This window comes from Haliaeetus leucocephalus, unplaced genomic scaffold, assembly GCF_000737465.1.
Source record: "Haliaeetus leucocephalus isolate CR32 unplaced genomic scaffold, Haliaeetus_leucocephalus-4.0 Scaffold157, whole genome shotgun sequence".
Lineage (NCBI taxonomy): Eukaryota > Metazoa > Chordata > Aves > Accipitriformes > Accipitridae > Haliaeetus > Haliaeetus leucocephalus.
In genome coordinates, this window is record NW_010972593.1 from 985,161 (window position 1) to 1,007,093 (window position 21,933).

General features: G+C 49.5%; 1 protein-coding gene across 1 annotated transcript in view; it reads left to right on the forward strand.

The window, feature by feature from the left end:
• The window catches only part of PTPRS (protein tyrosine phosphatase, receptor type, S), a 98,543-nt gene that overhangs the window by 49,564 nt on the left and 27,046 nt on the right, over positions 1-21,933 (forward strand). Inside the window, exons 6-10 of the mRNA XM_010562231.1 lie at positions 1,857-2,126; positions 4,306-4,887; positions 5,820-5,953; positions 6,124-6,268; positions 21,490-21,587. Of these exons, the coding sequence (XP_010560533.1) occupies positions 1,857-2,126; positions 4,306-4,887; positions 5,820-5,953; positions 6,124-6,268; positions 21,490-21,587 (1,229 nt within the window). The remainder of the gene's footprint in view (positions 1-1,856; positions 2,127-4,305; positions 4,888-5,819; positions 5,954-6,123; positions 6,269-21,489; positions 21,588-21,933) is intronic.

A 21,933-nucleotide genomic window follows, 5' to 3' on the forward strand; every position in this document is an offset into this window, starting at 1 on the left:
CAGTTGCCACTGATTTGTTAGAGAGGTTGTTCAGAGGGGTTATCTGGGAACAGGACAGCAGGGACAGATATTTTTCAGGCCCCCAGCACTCCTAACTCTCCTGCCCCCTCGCTCACCCTACCTGAGGGGAGTTGACTGCATGGCTGTCTCTGAAGCTGGAGGAATCCTGCACTCCTTTTCTCCTTAGTCTGCTGCTGTGCCTGCATCTTCTCGGGGTCTGTATCCTTTTGTCTTTGCTTGCGGGATGGGACCTTGCCCTCAGCTCTCTCCCTAAGGCCCCTCTGATCCACTTAACGTTTCTCCTTTGTCTGTTCTCCTGCTTTCACCCCTAAGGAAGAGCACCCACCTCGGCCACCCAGCCAGCCCAGTTAGTTCAGAAAATGGAGCCAAGGAAACCGCACCCTCCCCTTTGCGTCCATGTTCTTACTGTGTAAGGTCTGGAAGCTGCATCCACCTCTCTGCTAAGGAGATGCACAGAACATGTCACTGTTTTCTCAACGTTAAAGTTTCATTACCTTGTTTTTCTTATTAATTCTATTCTATTTATTATTCCGCCAGGGCTGAGATGTGACAATGTGAGCCACCACATTGGGTCACATCAGCTAGAAAAAGTATGCAGCATTAAAGTGGGTTTCCCCCTCCCCTCCCTCTCTTTCTCTCTCTTCTTTCTCCCTTCCCCTCCTTGTTCTCCTTCTCCTTGTCTTCCTTTCTTTCTCTGTCGCTCACTTTCTATTCAGTATCCATGTGGGCATTTGCTAGCCGCCCATAAAGTATATTTCTCTGCATTTCCTCTCTCTTTCTCTTTCTATCTTTTCCTCTCTCTCTTTTTTACCTATTTTGCATGATGTTTGTGACTCTGAGAGCTGCATCTATCGATGGAACCGTGTCAGATCTTAAAGAGGCTTCGTTAGGGTTTCTATACCCGAAAACCACAAAAATTTCATTAGAGTTTCTCATCTTTTCCACACTCTTTCTCGCTCCAGGGGGACTGCCTCCCTCTGGACGGTTCTCACACGCAGACACTAACTAAATTCTGTCCCGCTCCGGGGACTCCCTCTCCTCCCAGTTTTTATATTTTTGCCTCTTTACTTTTCAAGTGGTGTCTCTCTGGCATTTGGGGATGTGATACTTCTCTCTTTGTTGAATTCTCTGGGTCCAACAAGGCAAAATCTTGAGAAGTTTCCATCTCCATCCCAGCCTTCTCCTCGCCACCACCCCACCTCTGCAGCATCCTTCGGGCACGGAGCGGCCGGTGGGAGAGGGCCCCTCTCCGGAGATGGAGGAGGGACCTGGACCATTTCAGGCCGTGGTGGTGGAGGGGCTGTTTTGTTTTGATGTGGGAGAAGGTGATATGGGAGTCAGACTCCACTGGAAAAGGGGAGGAGCAGGTTTCCCGGGGCGCGGAGTGGGGAGCTGGGGGCCCCAGCGGCTGTGGAGGAGATTTTTCGACGCTCGCCATGCCAGCTCTTGCCAGTAAAGATGAGAAATTACTAATAAATTTTTGTGTATTTATCTGTGCTGTGATGGGTCTAATCTTGATCAATGGAACCCTGTTGCTATGAAATATCGCTTTTATGTCTATATTCTATATATTGTTTGTGAAGTAAAAATTTATTTGAAGTTTAATTTTTTTGGTTTTTGGTTTTTGATTTTTTAATTTATTTGGTTTTTGTTTTGTTTTTAATGAAGGAAGAAAATAAATGATGACAAACCCCATCTATATTTAAATTATCTTTTGCTCTTTTTTCTTTTTCTCCCTTTTCTTCTTTTTCTTTTCTTTCTTTCTTTTTTTGTTTGGTTTTTTTTTTGTTTTGTTTTGTTTTGTTTTTTGTTACCTCTGTGCGTCTCATCCACAGTTCGCCGTGTGGCCCCTCGCTTCTCCATCTTACCCGTCAGCCATGAAATCATGCCCGGTGGCAACGTCAACATCACCTGCGTGGCCGTGGGTTCGCCCATGCCATACGTGAAGTGGATGCAGGGAGCAGAGGACCTGACGCCTGAAGATGACATGCCTGTGGGCCGTAATGTCTTGGAGCTCACGGATGTCAAGGACTCAGCCAACTACACGTGTGTGGCCATGTCCAGTCTGGGAGTCATAGAAGCCGTTGCTCAGATCACGGTGAAATGTAAGAGAGTGTGAGCACGCCTGCGTGAGTGAGTGCGTGGGTTCCCCGACTGCATGTTTGTAGGAGCGTGCATGCACAAGCGTGCGAGCTGCTGCATGGGTGTATATATGTGCAAGGCACGTGTTGGGTGCACAGTCGTAACAGAGTGTCTGAGCATGTGTGCAAAGCAAATGTGGGCACGTGTCACGTTCATGCATGTGAGCATTTGTAGATACGTGGTCGTGCCTGTCAGCCTTCACCGGTGCATGAGTGGGAATGTCACTGTGTGACTGTGTGGGTACCTGTTCCTGCTCATGTCTTTGTCTGTCTGCATGGGGTGAGCCTGTGACTGTCTGATCTGCACATGAGGAGCGTGGGGACACAATTATGCATGTAAAAAGGTAGTCGTGCATGGGTGTGTGTGTGTGTGCACGGGAGAAGGAGCAACGTGGCTGTATGGGCATGTGGGCGCCTGACCGCATGTGTGTAAGTCCGTGTTGTTACAAGCCTGTAGGTACCTGCGTAGGTATGTGAGCATGAGCAGGAAGACAAACTCGTGCACCATGTGTGCCATGTGCTGGGATCTGTGCATGCATCTTTGGGGATCCCACACACAAAGAAATCCACAGCGAAGAGGAAGCTGGTGGCTTGAGATCTTTCCTTGCTTTAGGACAACTGAGCTGTTTGTTATGAAGAAAAATGTGATTCGAACCCCTGCATGCTTGTTTCTGTCCTGGGGTATGAGGCTGGCTGGGCAGTTTGCAAGGAGCTTTGGATGGCTTGAAGCCTGCATGCCATCCTGTTCCAAGGTTAGAGATTCAGCCAAGGCCCTGAGGATCTCTGGCATGTATGCCCCTGCAGTAGAGCCTAGTTCCAGCATCTTAGTGGCCTTTGTTGCCTCAGCAAGAGGGGGAATAACCCCAGCTTCCAGCTAGCAATTCCCAAGAGGAGCACGGGTGCAATCTTCAATCTATTCTGTCCTCGGCAGGGGTGTATTAAAACCCAAGCGGGATGCCCCTGTGGTTGGGTGAGTGTAGAGCTCTTTGTATGAGCTGGTGTCTGCTCTGAGTGATGGCATTGCCCATGAGGGATCTGGGGAGAAAACGCGTGGGAAAGAATGCGCGCGGGTGGGGGAGAGGAGGAAAAATACTTTGGAGAAGGGGAGGGCTAAAGAAAAACAAGCCTGTTGTATCAGCGCATCTGACTAAGGAAGGTCTGACAGTAGAAATGAGTAGGGACTAGTGAATCTTGACATGACACTCATCCTGAGCTTTTGCACAGGGAGTGGGCTCGTGCTAGCAGAAGGATGCCTGGGGCTGGACTGAGGTGCTCTTTATTTTCCTGAGTATTTTCTTCCTTCCCCTCTTTCCCTGTCTTACACTATCAATTTGAAAAGCTGCTGTGTAAGATAACATTGCTTCTGCTTCCATCTATCCTGTCTCCTCAGATGGGGAATCTTGCCCTGCTGGTACCTTCTGCCTTTTGTCATTTCACTTGTATTCTGTTCCCCCTTATGTTCCTGCGTGTAAGCATCTGCAATCTTTCCCAGTCAGAAGATGAAAGGAGAAGTTAGAGCTTTGAGGTGCTCAAGTCTAGAGAAGATGAGGCTGGAAAGAGTCTAAAGCCTGTAGTGAGGAAAACACGTAAAGCTTGCTGTTAAAGGTGTCCGACATTTAGCGTGCAGTGTCTAGCAAGCTCCAAAGGTAGTCTTCTGGATGAGGGACAGGGGAGATGAGTATTAACACATGTTTGTGGCTCGAGAGGAAGCACTCCAAGTTTTTATAGTTTTCTAGTTCTGGAGACTGCAGCCCACACTATACTGTTACCTGCACACTAAACATGGAGAGATTCAGCAGTGCCAGAGCCAGGCTGCCAGCGCTGTTTCGGAAGATCTGATTACATGCTCGGAAGGAGCTCCTGCGAAACTGCTTTTCCTTACTGCCATGTGAGCCGGCGGATGTGCAGCTGAAGTCTGTGCTAATGATTCCAGATGTTTAGCTGAACGCTTTCCTTTTGATGGAGCAGTTTAAGGAGGATAATAGAGTGCATAACTAGGTTCATAATATTTCAGCAGCACTTTACTGAACTGCCGCACTGTGATTGGTACTGTGCCTCTGGCTCCTATAGCCCTAACTAGCCCAATTAGGCACCATTTCAGCATATGGGGTTTTTTTTAATGTCTGTTCTTCCTGATTCTCAGCACTCCCCAAGGCTCCTGGGACGCCAGTGGTGACAGAGACGACAGCGACAAGTATCACCATCACCTGGGACTCTGGAAATCCAGACCCTGTGTCCTACTATGTCATTGAATACAAGTCTAAAAGCCAGGATGGACCATATCAGATCAAAGAGGACATCACCACCACACGCTACAGTATTGGGGGGCTCAGCCCCAACTCTGAGTACGAGATCTGGGTCTCTGCAGTCAACAGCATCGGGCAGGGGCCTCCCAGTGAGTCTGTGGTCACTCGCACAGGGGAACAAGCTCCTGCCAGTGCTCCCCGTAATGTGCAGGGACGAATGCTGAGCAGCACCACCATGATCATCCAGTGGGAGGAACCGGTGGAGCCCAACGGGCAGATCCGTGGCTATCGTGTATATTATACCATGGAGCCTGATCAACCTGTCAGCAACTGGCAGAAGCACAACGTGGACGACAGCCTCCTGACCACGGTGGGCAGCCTTCTCGAGGATGAAACCTACACGGTCCGGGTCCTGGCCTTCACCTCCGTGGGAGACGGGCCTCTTTCTGACCCCATCCAGGTTAAGACACAGCAAGGAGGTGAGCACCTGTGTTACTAAGATTGGATGCACTGGGCTGCAGGAGGGAGAGGTGTTGGTTTATAGAATTATCCAGCTGTGGCTGCCATGTCACCAGAGCATTTATTTCTTTATTGGTTCAGTTTGGTTAAAATAGAAATCTTATGTGAGGAAGCTCAGTCCAGTGACTGGAGCCGGGGAGCCTGCCTGGTGCATGATTTCTGATCTGTTTTTTCTCGGAAAGGTGGTTGCTTAAATGGGTGTGGCAAGCAATTATGTAAAGAGAATCCATTTCTGCTGTGCCCTGTTTCAAAGTGAGGTATCTTATTGCTTCCAGTTCCTAAATGTCTATAATAGACCTAAAAGCACTCACTGCCCAGGCAATGGTGAAGCTTAACTCTTCTTAAAGTACCCAGAAACTACCTTCTCAGAGACATGTGGGGAATGAGCCTTATTTTGCCTTTTTCTAAAAGGGGAGCAAACCAAAGCCTTAATTGTCACAGCAGATGTGTTGAGCTGAAAACAAAAGATGTTTTATCACAGGTTGTCACCCAGCATGCTTTTGGATGCTCTGCTTATGGCATGGGGTGCTGGTGAGGAAACTCTGCATCCTCAATGGGCTGTTCATGGGCTTCCCACTTCCAGAATCCTTTAATACTGGCGATTAGTGGGAAGGGCTGTATCCTGCACTAAGAAAGAGGCATGTGATCCAGTAGGACTCTTCCATCTCCAGCAGCTCTGGACATGCTTGAGTCCTGCAGTGGGATTTAACCCTGCCCTGCTTTAGAAGAAGGGCCCGCCCAGTCTACAGCATGGCGTTTTGCTGCTGACATGCTCTTCACACACAGGCTTTGAAGAAAACAGGGTAGGAGTCTTCCAAATAGCCAACTTAATGTGGTTTCTCCTGTCTCTCATCTTGCCTTCTCTGCCCCATCGGCTCCTTGTCTGTGTCAGTTCCTGGGCAGCCAATGAACTTCCGAGCAGAAGCCAAGACGGAGACGAGCATCGTTTTGTCGTGGAGCCCTCCCCGCCAGGAGATCATAGTGAAGTATGAGCTCCTCTATAAGGAAGGAGACCACGGCAGGGAGGTGAGTCCGGAGAGGAGCAGCGCAAAGGGTTGGGGCCCCGAGGAGCATCCCGGCCCTCTGGTCCCTGAGGTGGCTGAGAGAGGGGAGTAGGGCAGGTGTCTCCAGGCAGGGCTCGCCTCTGCTCCTTTTTGTTTGTTTTTATTTTTTTCTTCCCCCCTCGCCCATCTCAGGTGCCGAAGAACTTCGAGCCAACGACCTCCTTCACTGTGGAAGGCCTGAAGCCCAACACTGAGTATGTCTTCCGACTGGCTGCCCGCTCGGCTCTGGGCCTGGGGGCCTTCACCCCGGAGGTCAGAGAGCGCACCTTGCAGTCTAGTAGGTGTCTCTCCTTTTCCCACCCTTCTCTGAGGGGAAGACAGTGAGGGAGCCAGAGATGGTGGGCACAGGGGTACGGAGCTGTGGGGCGGACGTTCGCGGTGCTGCGGCTTATCCCACGTCTGGGGTTCCTCTGCAGGGAGGTGGGCGGTGGCGGGGGGCACCTCTGGGACCTGCTGCCTTCTCCCTTTGCTGCCCCAGATAGCTGAGACGTGAATGAAGAGTGGGGCTGATGCATGCTTTTGGAGTTGGGGGGGGGGCAGTGATGGGAGGCCAGTTAGCACCATCCACTTGATGGGGTGGGGAGCAGTGAAGAGCTTGTTGATGGGCCACGCTGGCCCTTGGTGCTGAGCATGCTCAGGGAGGACAGCACCCCACCGTCATGCCGCAGCTCGCCTGTCCACCAGCAGAAACTGAGCAGCAGCTGTCCGGAAGGGGGGCACAAGCAATGGAGCAGGGAGACAGTGGGGGAATTGGGAGGAAGAGGAGAAGGGAAGGTGATTAATCAAAAGTCCAGCGTTTTCACCAGCCTTTGGGAAAGCGGTCCTCATGCTCTTTTCCATGAGCAACTTCGTAGCCTCGGGGAGGAAGGCTTGCTGGCCCAGCGAGCGCTGGGAAGAGTCCCGTTTGGGCTCCGGCAGAGCGGGAGAGAGAGGAGTCATGTGGAGGCTGTGGGGGGGATATTAATGACACCAGGATGGAGCGTACGCAACCAAAATGTGCTGGTTTTAGTTTAATGGATTGTCTCCCTTTGCTGTTGCCCTGGGGACAATAACCCTGGATGGCAATATTTCAACCTGGGCTTTTCACAGATCTTTGCTTTTAAATGAGGTGTTTTTTCACTGCATGAGTGGCTGTGGCAGCTGTTCTTTGTGTTTTCTGTCTCCTCTCATCTCTACTAAATCACTCCGCTGCAGTTTGGAGTAGCTGGGAGCAGAACTAACTCAGAAATGGCTCTGGTCACCAGTGTGAGGAGAGAGAGCGCCTGCTCCCATCTCTCAGAGTCCTTAACAAGGGAGAGCAGTGGGCTCTCGGCTGGGCACCTGCCCCATCTTTTCGTTTTAATTGTCACATCCTGCTGTCTCTCTGTCTCTTCCCCTGTCTCTCTCCTTCTCTTTCTCTCCCCCCCAGGAGTGGGAGGAAAGGGGAGTCTGTTTCTGCATAGGCAGAATTCCTTACTGGGGCTTTCTCAGGCCTCCAGTCCGTTCAAAGATATTTTGTTTTCTTCTTTCCTTCAAATGTTTTTCCCCTTTTTTCCTTGTATTTTTTTTTCTTATTCTCTCCATGTATCGAAAGAAAATCCTTTCCTGACTCTGCTGCAAATCTGCTGGTTCTGATCCCAGTATGGTACTGTCAGAGGGAGCATCACTGTGGGGTGGGGGAAAATGAACTGAAAGGAACTGAAAAATAAGTGTCAAACTTACTCACACTCTGCTTCTGTTTTCCAAGGGGTTTCCCTTCTTGAGATTCATGGGGATGGGAGGAAAAGAGGGTCTGGGATTTGTGCTTTCTGGTTCAATAAAAACAGGCTGAAAGAGGGGTGTGGGAGCTGACGGCAGTAGGGCTTAGCGATGCTGAAAATTTTTCCCTAAAGGGTGAAGAGAAGGGGATCTGGGAAAGGGGAAGGCTTTGGGGCTTTTTCTAACTTGGCACCTGCCCAGAATGAGGCCTGGTTTATTTCTGTGTAGCTCAGCTTTCATAGGGATAGTTTCATTAATTTAACACTCTTAAGAACATCAGCTGGGAACTGTCAGTGTCCTGTAACACGGTGAAACATTTTTTCCTGGCTGGCTGTTGGAGGAACGAGTCAATTCTCCCTGGTCCGGGTGACATCCTTCGGCTCACAGACCTTCTGGCTCGGGACAGGCTTTTGTGTCTTCCCTCTGCAGCTCCTTTTCCGTTCAGCTCCTCCTTGGCCCGCTCCATGGCTCTTCTTTCTTTTCTCTTCTGCTGTCTGCTTGCCTGCCTGCATGCTCTAGCAGCCTGATGAAACCAGCTCCCTGCTCTCTGTCTGTCTGTCTCTTGCTGGGCGGTTTCACACCACGATGGCATCTTGTCTCTGCAACGGCAAAGCCTCCTTCGTCCTCCCGCAGCCTGCCGAGGCGTTCGGTGCTCTTCCCCTCCTAGCTCAGCTGGCAAGCATGTGCCTGCATGCCGCAGCCCTCCCTGCATTGCACACCTTTCTGCACAACACCCTCCACCTCCCTGTCAGGGTGGCTCCTCCTGAGCATCATAACCAAAGTAAAATCCATTAAACTAAAGGTAAAGTATCTTTTTCTTCTTGAAGTAGCTGGGTTTTAACTCTTCAAGTACCAGAGACGTAGATGGTAAAAATAACAGAATCTCGTGGTTGGAGGAAGCTGGTTTGCCCTTTCTAACTAGCCATGACCTTCCCAGGGCTCCTTGGCAACTCTCCTACTCGGAATTTCAGAGCGCAAAGCATACATCAACAGACAGGGGTGGCAGGGTGGGTGCTGTGAGGCTGCATGTGCAGGTGTAGAGGAACGATGGGGCTTTCTTACCCTCTGTTCCTTCCTAAGAAAGGATGTTTCCCCCACCCATTAGCTCTGCTCTCCTTCCCTTCCCCCTTCCTCACAGTATATGAAGTGAACGAAACTTATACAAAGTCTATGGTACCTAAAGGGTTAAAAAACATTGTATTGTACAAGGTCAGTAAGGGTCATTCTTGTGGCTTGGACAGTCAACTTTAAAGCATGTAAAAGATGCAGTTCAGGTGAGTACTGGCTGGTCTCAAGCGGATTCACAAATACAGTCCACCCTGTCACCGCAGGCTTACACACCCGTGTGTGGATCTGCACACACTCCTGTATGTCCTGGAGCCCATGGGAGGGCAGGGAGGGGTTCCCAAAGATCTGTCTGCCTGGTAAAAACAGAGGCCAGCAGACAAAAGGTGACGATCTCCTGGCTGGAGGGCTCTCGCCTGTGCTGTGGCTCCCTTTCCAGCAAAGGGGCTTGTTGCAGAGGTGAGCTCGCAGCCTCCGTTTTGGGCTGGGGTGCTTTGCCTCCTGCACACAGCTCCCGCCTTCTCGATGCTGTCCCCACGCACGCATGCACGTCTCCAGGGTCGCACAGGTTGGGCTGGATTGTGAAGGAAACTCACAGTGCCATGAACTCCCCAGATGCATCTCCGGTATGGCCAGCCAGCACTTGGTGGCTGTTTTCATCCAGGTGCTGTAGTCAATGAGAGTGACGGGGAGGGGGTCTGGGTGGGATCTGGGCCTTCTCCCCCATCACCCACCCACCCACCCTGCCTTTTTGACCAGAGAAAGCGCAAACCATCCCAAAAGGAGGCCTCGCTCCAGGGCCTCTCGGTAGGTCCCTGTGCTGGAGCGTAGAGGGTGAGTGAGCAAGCGAGTGTGACCACGCGCAGCAGCTGCCAGTGCAAACAGTGAACCCAAGTGCCAGCTGGAGCTCCCGCTCTGCTTACTGGGGCTTTCATAATGAGTTTCAGGATGGAAAGGGTAGGTCAGGTCAGACCCTCTCTGCAGTGGGTTTCTCAGCCGTGGTGGCTTTGGCTGGACTGCTAAGCAGGAAAGGTGGCTTTTAATACTACCGGCCCCTGATAGGGAGAAAAAAAGAAGCAAACAGCATCATGGCAGGCACTGGAAAAGGGTTGAATCTTTTTCTCCATATCCTGAAAGGGACTTGAGTTGCTTCTGGGGTGTGGGAAGGAGCAGTGCACCTCCATTCTGGAGATGTCGGTGCTGCATCAGTCACAGCAGATGGAGAGAGCTATAGGGGGAAGGAAATCCATCAGCGGGAATCTGCCGCCCTGCTCTCTGGTCTCTGTACAGGTAGCTTAGCAAAAGAGAACAGTTTGGGCTCCAAAATTGCCATTACTCCCATAGCTAGGGTTCTGCTGGCAGGGGGGGAGTAACTCAGTCGGGGGAGCTAGCAGTGGGGCAGGGTGGCATTTTAAAAGCCAGTCATGTGCAGAAACCCACCAGGAGCTTGGTCTGGCCTCGTAGCTCAGATTCTCTTGTTCTCTCGTAAGAAAGTCTTATAAGTTAGCAGTTGAAGCGTGGAAGGTAGGTAAACAGACTGGGAATGTTCTGGAAGGAGTCACTTTTTATATCAGTATTATTTTATTATTATGATTTCCTTTCTGATGTTTTTTTGTTTCAAATTACTGGCTTGATTTATGTTTTATTTTCCAGTTTGTTCCTTTTGGTTTTGTTTGTTTGACATATTTGTATTATTTTGCGTGGCTAGCCATGGCCGGGGATCGTCACCCTCTGCAGTGGGATTTCTGAGGATAAGGGTTTCATTCTGCCATTTTAAATACAGCCAAAATGTAGCAGTAAGGCATGAAAGTAGGAGGACAACACTCAAAATGTCCTACTGGACAGAGTGCTCAGCACTGCAGCATAAGGACTATCTTTACCCTTTCTGCAAAACCCACTTACTTCTGTTTAATGGAGGCACATGCAAAGCATGTGGCTTTCTGTCCAGTGCAAACTAGGCAAAGCGTGACTTGATTTAGCAGAGTCCTCAAGGCAAGCTGGGCCTAAACATCTGTTTGTGACTCAGGGATGGGAGTAAGAGGTTTGAAAAAATCATTCCTCAGTAAAAGAGCTTTTTGTTGATTAAAAAGCAACAGAGAAATGAGAAATGGTGACCAGCATTTATCTACTCCTGTGCTTCTTGCAGGTGATGCTTTGGGGGCTTATAAGGACAGCCCAGTTTCTGGCAGTGTCTGTAGAGACTTAAGAGCTATTTATTGCAGTTTGACTGTATCGGGTGAGATTAGATTTGCAGAGTTGCCTTGAAAATGTATCACTCTCTCTGCTTACCTGGGCTGATTGATTGTAGTTAGTGATTGAAAGAAGTCTGGTCTAAGATTTCCCAAAATGACCACGTTACAGTTGGGATACAGAAGTGGCAGACTCTTTGTCTGGACTTCGCCAAGGTCTCAGACCCATGGCATCTCCCTCAGCAAACCTGTATTTCTTCAGTTTTCCATGTATCTCAAGGCACGGCTGTGGCATAGCAGCGTGCACCGCGGCACATAGTGTCTGACAGAGCTGGTGTCAGTGTCCTGCTTCCTACTGAGCAGACCATGCTAAAAATTACCTACTGCAGTTCAGTAAACACCAAAGTGAGCAGGCCTGCACTAGAAAGCTGTGGTTTACACCTTCCTCATCTCCTGAAAATCAGCCCTGAGACAGTTGACTGCTGCCACCATGAGAACATGTGGCTGTGTAGGGCCTCACTTCCAAAGGTTTCCTCCTGGGACTTCCAGAAATACCTTGATGTAGTTTAGGCAGAGAGTGCAATGGGACTTAGATGTGCTGCCACTTCTGAAAGCCGCACTGGGTACCTGAATACCTTGTCAAACACGCTGCCTCGCTCCTTTGCAAGGCTTTTTTCTCTAAAACCCTCCTATCTAAACATATATTGTGGGCTGATTGCTTGGGAATATCCTGGACATGACCCCCATGGTTTTTCACCTCCTTCAGTCTGTGGACAGCTAAAAACTCCCATCTGGAGGTACAGACTCTTAAATTTAAGCCTCCTGGCAAAAGAGTTGCTTTTCTTACTTTTCACAGATCCCTTCAAAGAAATTCAAGATTCCAGAGACTGCAGTTTGGAAACAAGTGCTTTACCAGCCAGGGCAGGGTTTGCCAGACTGCCGTAAAACAGGGAGCTAAAGGAAAAGACTTCTGTAGAGTAAAGCTGGGTGCTTAGTTTTGTGCCAGCCACACTTACTAGAGGCAGCAGGACCCCACTTGGCTAGCCCGCTTGCTGTTTTAGTCCTTTGCTTTATAAATTTCAGTTTCGATGCCCCATTTCATTTCCGTTGGCTTTTTTTTCTTTTCATTTAAAAAAAAAAAAAAGACAACAACAAAAAGCTCTCTTCTTTTTTAATTTTATCTTCCTAAACCAAATTTTTGTACGTTTTATTTTAGATTTTTTTGTTATCATTTTCCTTTTTTTTTCTTTTATCTTTCCCATCTTTTGTTTTTTCCCCCTTCTTCCCTTTCCCTCCTGAATTTTCCCCCCTCGTAGAACCGTCTGCCCCCCCTCAAGACGTAAAATGCGTCAGCACCAGATCCACCGCCATTCTGGTAAGTTGGCGGCCGCCTCCGGCTGAAAGCCAAAATGGCGTCCTGGCTGGATACAGCGTCTACTATCGAGCGCTGGACTCTGAGGACACGGAGCTTAAGGAGGTGAATGATATCCCCCCAACCACCAGTCAGATCCTACTGGAGTCCCTGGAGAAGTGGACAGAGTATCGCATCACTGTCGTGGCTCATACGGAGGTGGGGCCGGGCCCGGAGAGCTCGCCGGTTATCGTCCGGACAGATGAAGATGGTAATTGCACTTTTTCTGGTTTTCTCCCGAGTCCCCTGATGAATACGTGTCCCTGGAGTGGGCTTTTTCCCCCACTGGGGAGGACGCGTCGTGTCCCTTCTCATGGCTTGTGTGGTGCAAGACCAAAGCCTGAACGGGGCCTCAACACAGCCTCCGGTCCGAGACGGGCAGCGTCCTTTGCTGCCATCTCCCCAAGCCCCTCTGAGAATTGGAGTCTGTAGGGTTGTCCTTCCCTGCTTTACCATCGGGGGGGGGGGGGGGGATTTCTGGGGTTTTTTTAATATCAAGTCTCTGAGCCTTGACTGCACCGCTTTTCCTGAAGAGATGCTCTTACTGAGCAGGGAAGCAGCCGAGGCAGCAAGGAAATGAAATCAGAGAAGAGGAGACGATTGCTGCCAGAAACTGTTTTAAAATATTAAGAGTTCTTCCCACACATTCCTTGTTACTAGCTCCTCTCTAAGTCAAAGTTTTGGTTAGTGGTAGAAAGGAAGAAAAAACCTTCAGTGGTGAGCAGTTTAAACTCCAGTTCAGTGGCCCAGCTCAGAGACTTTTAGCACAAACACAGATAACGAGACCTGAACTTTCCTGGTATCTCTACAGTAAAATAAAACCGGGAAAAAATGTGCATGTGTGCATGAAGGGAGAGCATCCTCACTGTGAGGGTAAGACCCACAAATAATATAGGTCAAACGTAAATTCCAAACTTCTCAGACTTTCTTCCTCCATCCCAAATAAAAAGCATTTTTTAAAAAGCAACAGGTTTGTCCCCAGTGTGGGTTCTGTTTCCCTGAGTATCTGCTCACATCCATATGGATGGAATACCTTGCTCAGAGAAAGTACGGTTTTCTTGCAGATTAAGCTGTCATGCACTGTATTATTATTATTATTATTATTATTATTATTTCCAAAAATTCAGCCCAAATTCCATCCAAGACATCTCTTGTTTCCTGCCCTGAGATTATGCAGCGGCGGTAACCACCAACCCACCTGCCCTGCCTGAGAGACAAGGGAACTCTAAGGGAAAGTCCCCCTCCATATCCTCTTCACCCTAACATCCCGCAGGCAGGACCAGAGCTTTTCTGGCTCATTAGAAATTGGCATTGCCCTCAGAATGTGATGGGGAACTATATGGTTTCTTCCATCTGAGCTAACTGGGGACAAAGGAGCCCATGGAATATTGGCTGGACTATGAGATGGACCTATTTCCATGCATATCTCTGAGCCGTGCAGATTAGATGCCCCAGAACTGCTTCCCTGCTTCACTGAGTAAGAGCAATGGCAGATGATGGGATGTCTAGTTTGACTGTTAAGTCTCCGCCACCTTTCAGGGCTGTAGATTCAGTGTGCATATGTCCCATAGGCGAAGTGAGTATGTCCCATAGGCAAAGTGAGTATGTCCCGTAAGTGGACAGGCTCCAGATAGAAATCGCCAAGTGACTCTTAATGCCTTTTTTCCCTTCCTCGCAGTGCCCAGTGCTCCGCCTCGGAAAGTGGAGGTGGAGGTCCTGAACTCCACTGCAATCCAAGTGTTCTGGCGCTCTCCAGTCCAGAACCGCCAGCATGGCCAGATTCGCGGCTACCAGGTCCACTATGTACGCATGGAGAACGGAGAGGCCAGGGGGCTGCCCCAGATCAAGGATATCATGCTGGCTGATGCCCAGGTAAGGACTCACCTCCTGCTCCAATCTCCTCTCGTGGAAGGTTTCGGGGGGTGGGTGCTCCAACCTCCTTGTCTCATCCCAAGCAACATAATGCTGGAGAAAGTAGATGAGTATCTCTATGACCAGGTATATGTTGTCTTTCTGCAGTTCATTTGCACTCCCAGACAGTAGCTATTGTGGAAGAGTATGAACTGCTGTCCCAGCACTGAACTAAATACCATCCATCCTCCCTGTGTCTGGGAAGTCTTTTAAGACAGGCAAAGGCCACAGTGGAATCTACTAATTTCTCCCACTCTACTTCTTCCTTCATGCTGGCCTGGTAACTTCTGATCTTGTGTGGCTGCTTGCTCAGGGACTCCTTCCTCATGCTGTGTCTCTGTCTTTCCCTTCTTTCCCCTCTTGTATTCTCATGTGCAAAACCTCTCTTGTTCTCTGCCCAGTGGGAAACAGATGACACTGCTGAATACGTAAGTAAAAAAGTAAAAATCCTCCCATCCTGGTTCTGTCCCTTCCCTTCTCCCACTTCCTGTTGTGGTGTGATACTTTCCTTTTCCTTTATTTTTTTGCAGTGCCAGTGTGCCTGTTTTAAAGCCTGTTGTTGGTGTTCCCATGCACTGTCCCCACCCTGTTCGCTTTGCTCTGCAACCCTGTGTGATTGTGTAGCTTGTCAGCACGCAGCAATGCTACAGGGTTTTTCCCTCGGCTTTGAAGGAAGGATGTGTCTGCTGCTCCTCCATAGGGAAGCAGATGGGATGTTGAATTTGGGACTACCTTGAACATATGCTTAAAGATGGGCTGGTCTGCAAGCACCTCTGGCTTGTGTCTGAAAAACATGGTTAGGCTGAAAAGCATTGGGTAATCAAAGCCCCATAACTCCTAAGCTATCAGGACATGAACAAATGCTTTGTGCCCTTAAAGGGCCAAGATCCTTAGATACTCGTTGATACAAAGCACTGAATCGCTATTGGCGCTTTTACCTTTTAAGTAGACCTTAAAATCAGCTTGGCTATTTCACATTTGCTACTTCTGCTAAAATGCTAAATGTTTTCCATGATCTTACAGCTACAAAGCAGTAGGAGAACACATTTCCTTCTTGGAATGGCAGGGTCCCAAGATAATGCACTACTAAATTGAATGTATTCATGGCTCCTAGAGATTGCCAAGTGCCCTACAAAAGTGAGGGGCCTCTCTTTTACAGATGGAGAAACTGAGTCACATGAAAGGTAAAGTCTCTTGCCTAAAATCTTAAAACTCAGTGGCAAGTGTGAAAGCAGAACAGGTTTCTTGACTTCTAGAAGACAGACCTGTCTCTGTAGCTAGTGGCTTCCAAACTTATTGATCAGAATCCCACTGTCTTGAAGTTCGGCTGTTCCACTCCCTGCTCAGCTCTGGGGGCAATACAGATGTTTTCAGGACCAGCAAATTCTTCCCAAGTGCTGCCCTGAGATTTAATATTGAAAGCACAAAAGGTCAGTGGGGGTGAGGGGAAAGAAAGGCCATAAAACATGCACAACATTCACATCTCCCTCCTTTTCAGGGCCTTGGAGAAAACCCTGCTGCATATGCTCTCATCCTGTTTGATTTAGCACGGGTATTCCTTTTACAACACAGCCCTCTGAAGGGCTGAATACTTCATGGGGAAGGGCTATCCTTGCGGCCAGTCTTCTAACAAAAGCTCTTGGGAGCCAGGTGTGGTGAGGCTGATAGAGGATGGAGGAAGGAAGGTGTTGGGGATTTAGCAGAGAGCTTTAGCGTGCAAGCAGAAAATGTCGTCTTGCACTTTGCGTTAATGCAATCCCTTTAATATTATGAAGGCATTAAAAAATATCTCTGAGGAGAGAAGGGAGGGGGGTAATGGTGAAAAAATGTAATCTCCCTGAAACCGCTGAGACCTCCTCTGAGACTGCATAGTGAAGAGGAACACTTTGAAGAGCACAACAGCGTTTTGATGGCTGAAGCAGTTTGTGTTGAGATAGGGAATGTGTGAGAGGTAGATCTGGAAGAGAACGCACTGAACCAGGGCCCTGCAGAGACATGGTGTGTTTACAGAGAGACTGTTTGTAGCCGGAGTGTGCGTGCGTCTCGCTAAGGGAACGTGGCTCTCATCCTCCTGCCAATTGCCACATCTACCCAGTTGCCCCAGAGTGTCTTGTGATTTCAGATTCAGTGAATGTTCCTGCATGCTAGAAAAGGGCTGAGACTCCTGCAAGGAGAGATCTACCCGTGTGTATGTACCTGAATACTTACATGATTTTCCTTTGGAATCTCACAAACAGGAAATGATCATTGCTGGGCTCCAGCCTGAGACTGCATATTCCATTACCGTAGCCGCCTACACCATGAAGGGAGATGGCGCTCGCAGCAAACCGAAAGTGGTCACCACAAAGGGTGCAGGTAAGAGTCTTCTCCTGAACTGTTGGGATTCACCAGTTTCCTAAAGCCAAGAAGCGTTTTCTCCAGACGCAGCTTCTTTCATCCCACTCCCTTCATGAAGGACAGACTCGCAACAAATACCATGCTGCCCTGAAGACAAAATTATTTCTAGGGAGGCAGAAACCCCTTCATTCCTCACGTGTACCTCTCACTAAATGACATATTTTTCTGTCCAGTGCTGCAGAAAGCCCAGACACACCCAGAAATACAACAGAGGATGAGTTCATTGCTTGTAATCTCTTGTGCTATAAACTCCAGTGCACCAGAAGTAAAGAGAATCTCTGCCTGATCTGACACTCTGGAGAGACTGTGTAGCTCTGGTGGTTGGCGCACACAGGTACCCTTGGGAACGGGAGAGCCAGAGGTCTGCTGTCATGGTGTTGACTTGCAAAGTTCTGAAAAGCAGCAGGAAGGCAGTGGTGGCTTATACTGCCTACTCTTCTTCCAGTATCGTCTCTGAATATATGACCCCTCTTTGCTTAGGAGTAGCAGAGGGAAAAGTACTGACAGTATTGACCTTTCCTCTCTAGTATTTCTGGGACCTGGGCTCTGTCTGCACATACCACCCAGATTCATTCCTCCTTTTGACCTATTCTTTATGGCAAAGTATCTGTCAGCCTCAGAACAGAGGATGTGGTGCCAAGCTAGGATGGCAGGGCCTAAACAGAGGGATGACAAAGGGCAACAGGGTATCCTTTGCTCCTCCAAACAGTTGTGCTGCAGGCAGAAAGGAGAGGTACACACTCCACCTGTCCTCTCAGCATCTGCATTCCTGTGGTTTCTGCTCTCACGGCTAAACCACTGCTCTGCAGTATGGGAAGGGGTTTGTGCAGTGGGGGGAGACTACGGTGCCTAGACCTGGAGTTGTCCCTCATCCAGCCCGTCTCTTGTTGGACTGTGATTACCTTCTCTCACCCCATTTTGCTCATGCTCTTTCTTTTGTTCCTGCTGTCAGATGATGGCTTTCTCCCCTTTTCATTTCTTTTCTTTGTCTACTAACCTCCCAACCCTGGCTGTTTATTTTCTTCCTAGTTTTGAGGCAGTCATCTTCACTCTGCTTGTAGCAGCTGCATAAACTGACATCATCCCTTCTTTCTGGAAGGACATTGCTCTCTGCTTCTGCAGGGATTGAAGGCCTTCGGTCAGCACTGCGTAATTAACCTGGAAACCTCTGCTCGGGCTCTGGAGGCAGCACAGACACTCAACTGAGTGTATAGGACAGAGAGGGCTCAGGAGCCCTGGCCTGGAACATATAGGGCTGGAGCTGCAGCTGACCTCCATGCCCTTGCCTTTTCCCTGCCCTAACTCACATCTTCATCTCATTTTATGTTCTTGTGTTCAGACAAGTGAATGGGATTTGAGCCTTTCTATCCTCTCTTGCTTCTCCTGCCTAGTTAAGAGAACAGTACACAAGAGAACAAGGTTGCTTTCCAGGACATCAACTCTTGCAGATGTTACAGCAGGGTACATTTGGATGTCAGCATCCAGGCTGCTGTCCTCACACCTTGTAGTGTCAGTGCGCTGTCAGAAGCCTTTTCCTTCACTCGCCCTCTTCTCCTTCCCGCTCCGGCTTTGCCCATGTTTCTTCTCACTAGCTCCCTGGTTCTCTCCTCTCATTTCCTTCTTCCCGAGGCTCTCTACCCTTTTGATTTCTCTCCTGGAGCCTTTCTCTCTGCCTCCCTCCCTTGTCACTCTCTCTTGTCACCCTCCCTCATCTCTCCCCATTAGGATTTGCAGTGCAGGTGATCAGTCACAGAGGGATGTTTTCTCCAGCACAGCAGCTATTACCCAAAACTCAATTTCCCCCAACTTGAAATAGCTATTTTTTTAAAAAAAATCTTTCAAATGGCTCTGTAACATTCTTATCTTCCTTGCAGTGTTGAGTCAATATACCTTCTGAGAGGAGAGATTTCTTTCTTTATCATTCAGGGCTAGGGGCTGAATTTAAATACGGTAATACATCCAATTTTCTCCTTTACTGTCCAAACCGATTGCAAAATAAAACACTTCCCCCCACCCCACACTTTCTTCTCACCTTTGTTCTAAACAATATTTGTTGTGCAAATGTAATATTTTCAAGCTCAGCTGATTATAGTAACATTTGTGACAAAAAACGAAACATAAAGGTAATGGCATTGTTTTTCTCTTTAATGTGTTTCTTAGGCATTTCCAAGGGAGGCTTTCCCAACACTGTTCCCTAGCCATTCTTTGGCAATTTGAAATGAATAAAGCATTTGTTTCAGAGACAACCCCTCATCCCCATGTTCAGTTGTCAGTCGATGCAGCAGGCAGAGTGGTTTCCCCAGTTTGGCTCTGCCAGGATCCCTGATACAGGCAGCATCCTTCCTTGCAGGCTCCCTCCTGCTCGCTTCGTTAGCCGCACTACAGCTTTCCAACCTGCCGACCCTCGGTCAGACTCATGCTGCGAGAGTGGGCCGGGATCTCTCCAAACTCCATTCTCTCTCCTCCTCCTGTTCAACCAGAAGAAATACCAAGGCGGAGAGAAGGAAATTAGATCTGTAATAGTGGAGTTGAGTGTAAATGACGCGTGAGCTGCTGGAATTAATGCTCTGGTTTCTCCAGCTTCAGGAACCTCTGGGCCTACATGTGTCATTTAACTGTGGCTGTGGGCTTGCTTAGCAGTCGGGCAGTGCCAGGGCTCATTAGACAGAGGCACAGCATTGCTGAGCTCCTGCAATATCCCCCCAAATGTGGAGGAACTAACTGACGTGTTAAGGAGGGAGCTAACTGGAAACACACCGACATTCAGCTGTCTTTTCCCTTCCTCCAGAGGAGAGAAACTGCACAGAGTAAGCAGCAATTCTCCCTACCCTCTGCCTCGCACAGATTTTGGGCTCTGTTTCCACTCTCTGTGTGCTTCCTTCTTTCTGTACCCAACTGGGTGATCAGATGCCTGCCAGACTCGCTTAGCTGGCCTTGTGCCTGCTGCTCAGGACCTCGGGCTGCCCAGACTTCCTTTCCCATCCTTCATTACTTCACCCTCAGCTGCTCTGGACTTCCCAGCCTGAGCCAATCTGTTCCAGTCTCTTTCTGCATGAGTTGTGCTGTGTAATGGAGAGAGAGAGGGGACGGGAGTTTGGGGGACTCCAGCGTTTGTTCTTCCCTGCCCTGGGAAGCAATCTGCTCAGGTGATTAGGACAGGAGGCTGGGAGTCAGGACTCCTGAGTTTGTTCTTCCCAGCTGTGGGAGGGTATGTGGTCCAGTGATAAGGGAGGAGCTGTGCACACCTTTCCATCCTGAGGAAAGGGAAAAAAAGAAATCCAGAAACGTGTCAGTACCTCGCAGCTGGCACGCTGGCAATGCACTTCATTTCCTAAACTTGATAGAGACCATCCACTTGCACTGCGGGTGGGTAGCAGCAGCTTGGTTTACAAGGGGATACACTAAAGTACACAGAGTCGAGCTGAAACCTTGCCGCTGCTTTGAGGAACCTGTTGCTGCAGCTTTAGAGTCTCTGCATCTCCTCACCAGCCACCCTGTCCCACATTTGACTGAAGGTGTCTCTCTTCTCTCCCAGTCCCAGGGAAGCCCATCCTGTCTGTGCACCAGACAGAGGAGAACACTCTTCTGGTGAAATGGGAGCCTCCATTGGATGCGGAAGGCCAGGTGATGGGCTACCGGCTCCAGTTTGGCCGCAAGGATGTCGACCCCCTGGCTACCTTGGAGTTCACGGCCCTGGAGGATAAGTACACCGCTCCCAGCATCCACAAGGGCGCCACGTATGTTTTCAAGCTGGCCGTGAAAAGCCGGGCTGGCTTTGGGGAGGAAGCTGTGCAGGAACTCACCACCCCTGAAGACATCCCCAAGGGTTACCCCCAAATCCTCGAGGCGAGCAACATCACTTCCATGTCGGTCCAGTTTGGCTGGCTCCCCCCCGTGCTGGCTGAGAGGAATGGAGCCATCGTCAAATACACCGTGGCCTACCGGGAAGCCGGTTCTCCCGGCAACCCACTGGAAAAAGACCTGCCCCCCTCCCCAGAGAACTCTTACACCCTCAACGGCCTCAAACCCAACACCGCCTATGATGTTAAAATCCGTGCTCACACCAGTAAAGGCCCTGGGCCGTACAGCCCAACCGTCCAGTATCGGACGTTCCAGCTGGATCAAGGTAGGACTTACCGGTTTCTCCTCCCTCTCTCTCCTTGTAACCGGGGCTGGTGCCAGGAGGCAGAGAGCTGGAGAGGTCAAGCCAGGCTCAGCCAGGCTCGTGAGTAAATGCAAAGCACTCTGGTTTCACACTCAGTCCCTCAGCTCCTCTCTGCCTTGTGCCAGGTAAGTCCCTTTTACCACTTTCTTCTAAGTTAAGTCCGGACACCCTTCTTTCACTGGCACCTGAAGTGGGGGGCCAGTCGCTATACAGGTGGGAAGAGCATTTTCTTCAGCTTTTGCAAACAGCCAAAAGAAAACAGAAAAATGAAAAAACCTCAAAACGTGACCTGGGATGGGTTTCCTCACCTGAGCATGCTCAGAAAGCCAGCACCTCGTTCCTGCAGCAGCCACCCAGACCCATGAGTGTGTGGGCAAAGCCACGCACCCTCCTTCACCCCTCCCTGGGGTTAGGCTTGGGGACAGGGAGCACTGGGAGATGGACCTTAGCAAAACTCAAGCAAAGTGTGGAGGAGGGAACATTCCTGCAGCGGCAGCCAGACCCAGACTGGCAGGCCCTTTTCCCAGTGCCTGACGTTCTCTTCCTTCTCTTTCTTGCTCTTCCTTCCCTCTGCTGCCTTTTCTTCTCCTTTCTCCCCTTCCTCCTCACTTTTCTCTCAGCAGTTTTGCCCAAAAACTTCAAGGTGAAGATGGTGACAAAGACATCTGTCCTTTTGAGCTGGGAGTTTCCTGAGAATTACAACTCTCCCACCCCATACAAGGCAAGTGGAATGGAGGAGTCAGAACTGTGTTTCTTCCTGGTTTCCTGGGAGTCTTGTCTGTTGGTTTGAATAAGAGGTTGTAAGAGGCAGGAATTCTGGATTCTTTCCTCAGATATGGGCAGCTAATGATTAATCACTACATCAAGGAGGTGGGCTGAAAATCAGGGCTGTTCGATTGCATTCCCACCTCTGTTACCAAATCACTGCCTCCCTAGGCAAGTTACTACAGTTTTCCCATTTCCAGATAAAAATTTCTCTTCCCAGAGAAGTCTCAAGGCTTTGTCTTGCATTTGCCTTATGCTTGGGGACCCTCTTGTGCAGTGAGCACGAGATACAGACAGCTTCC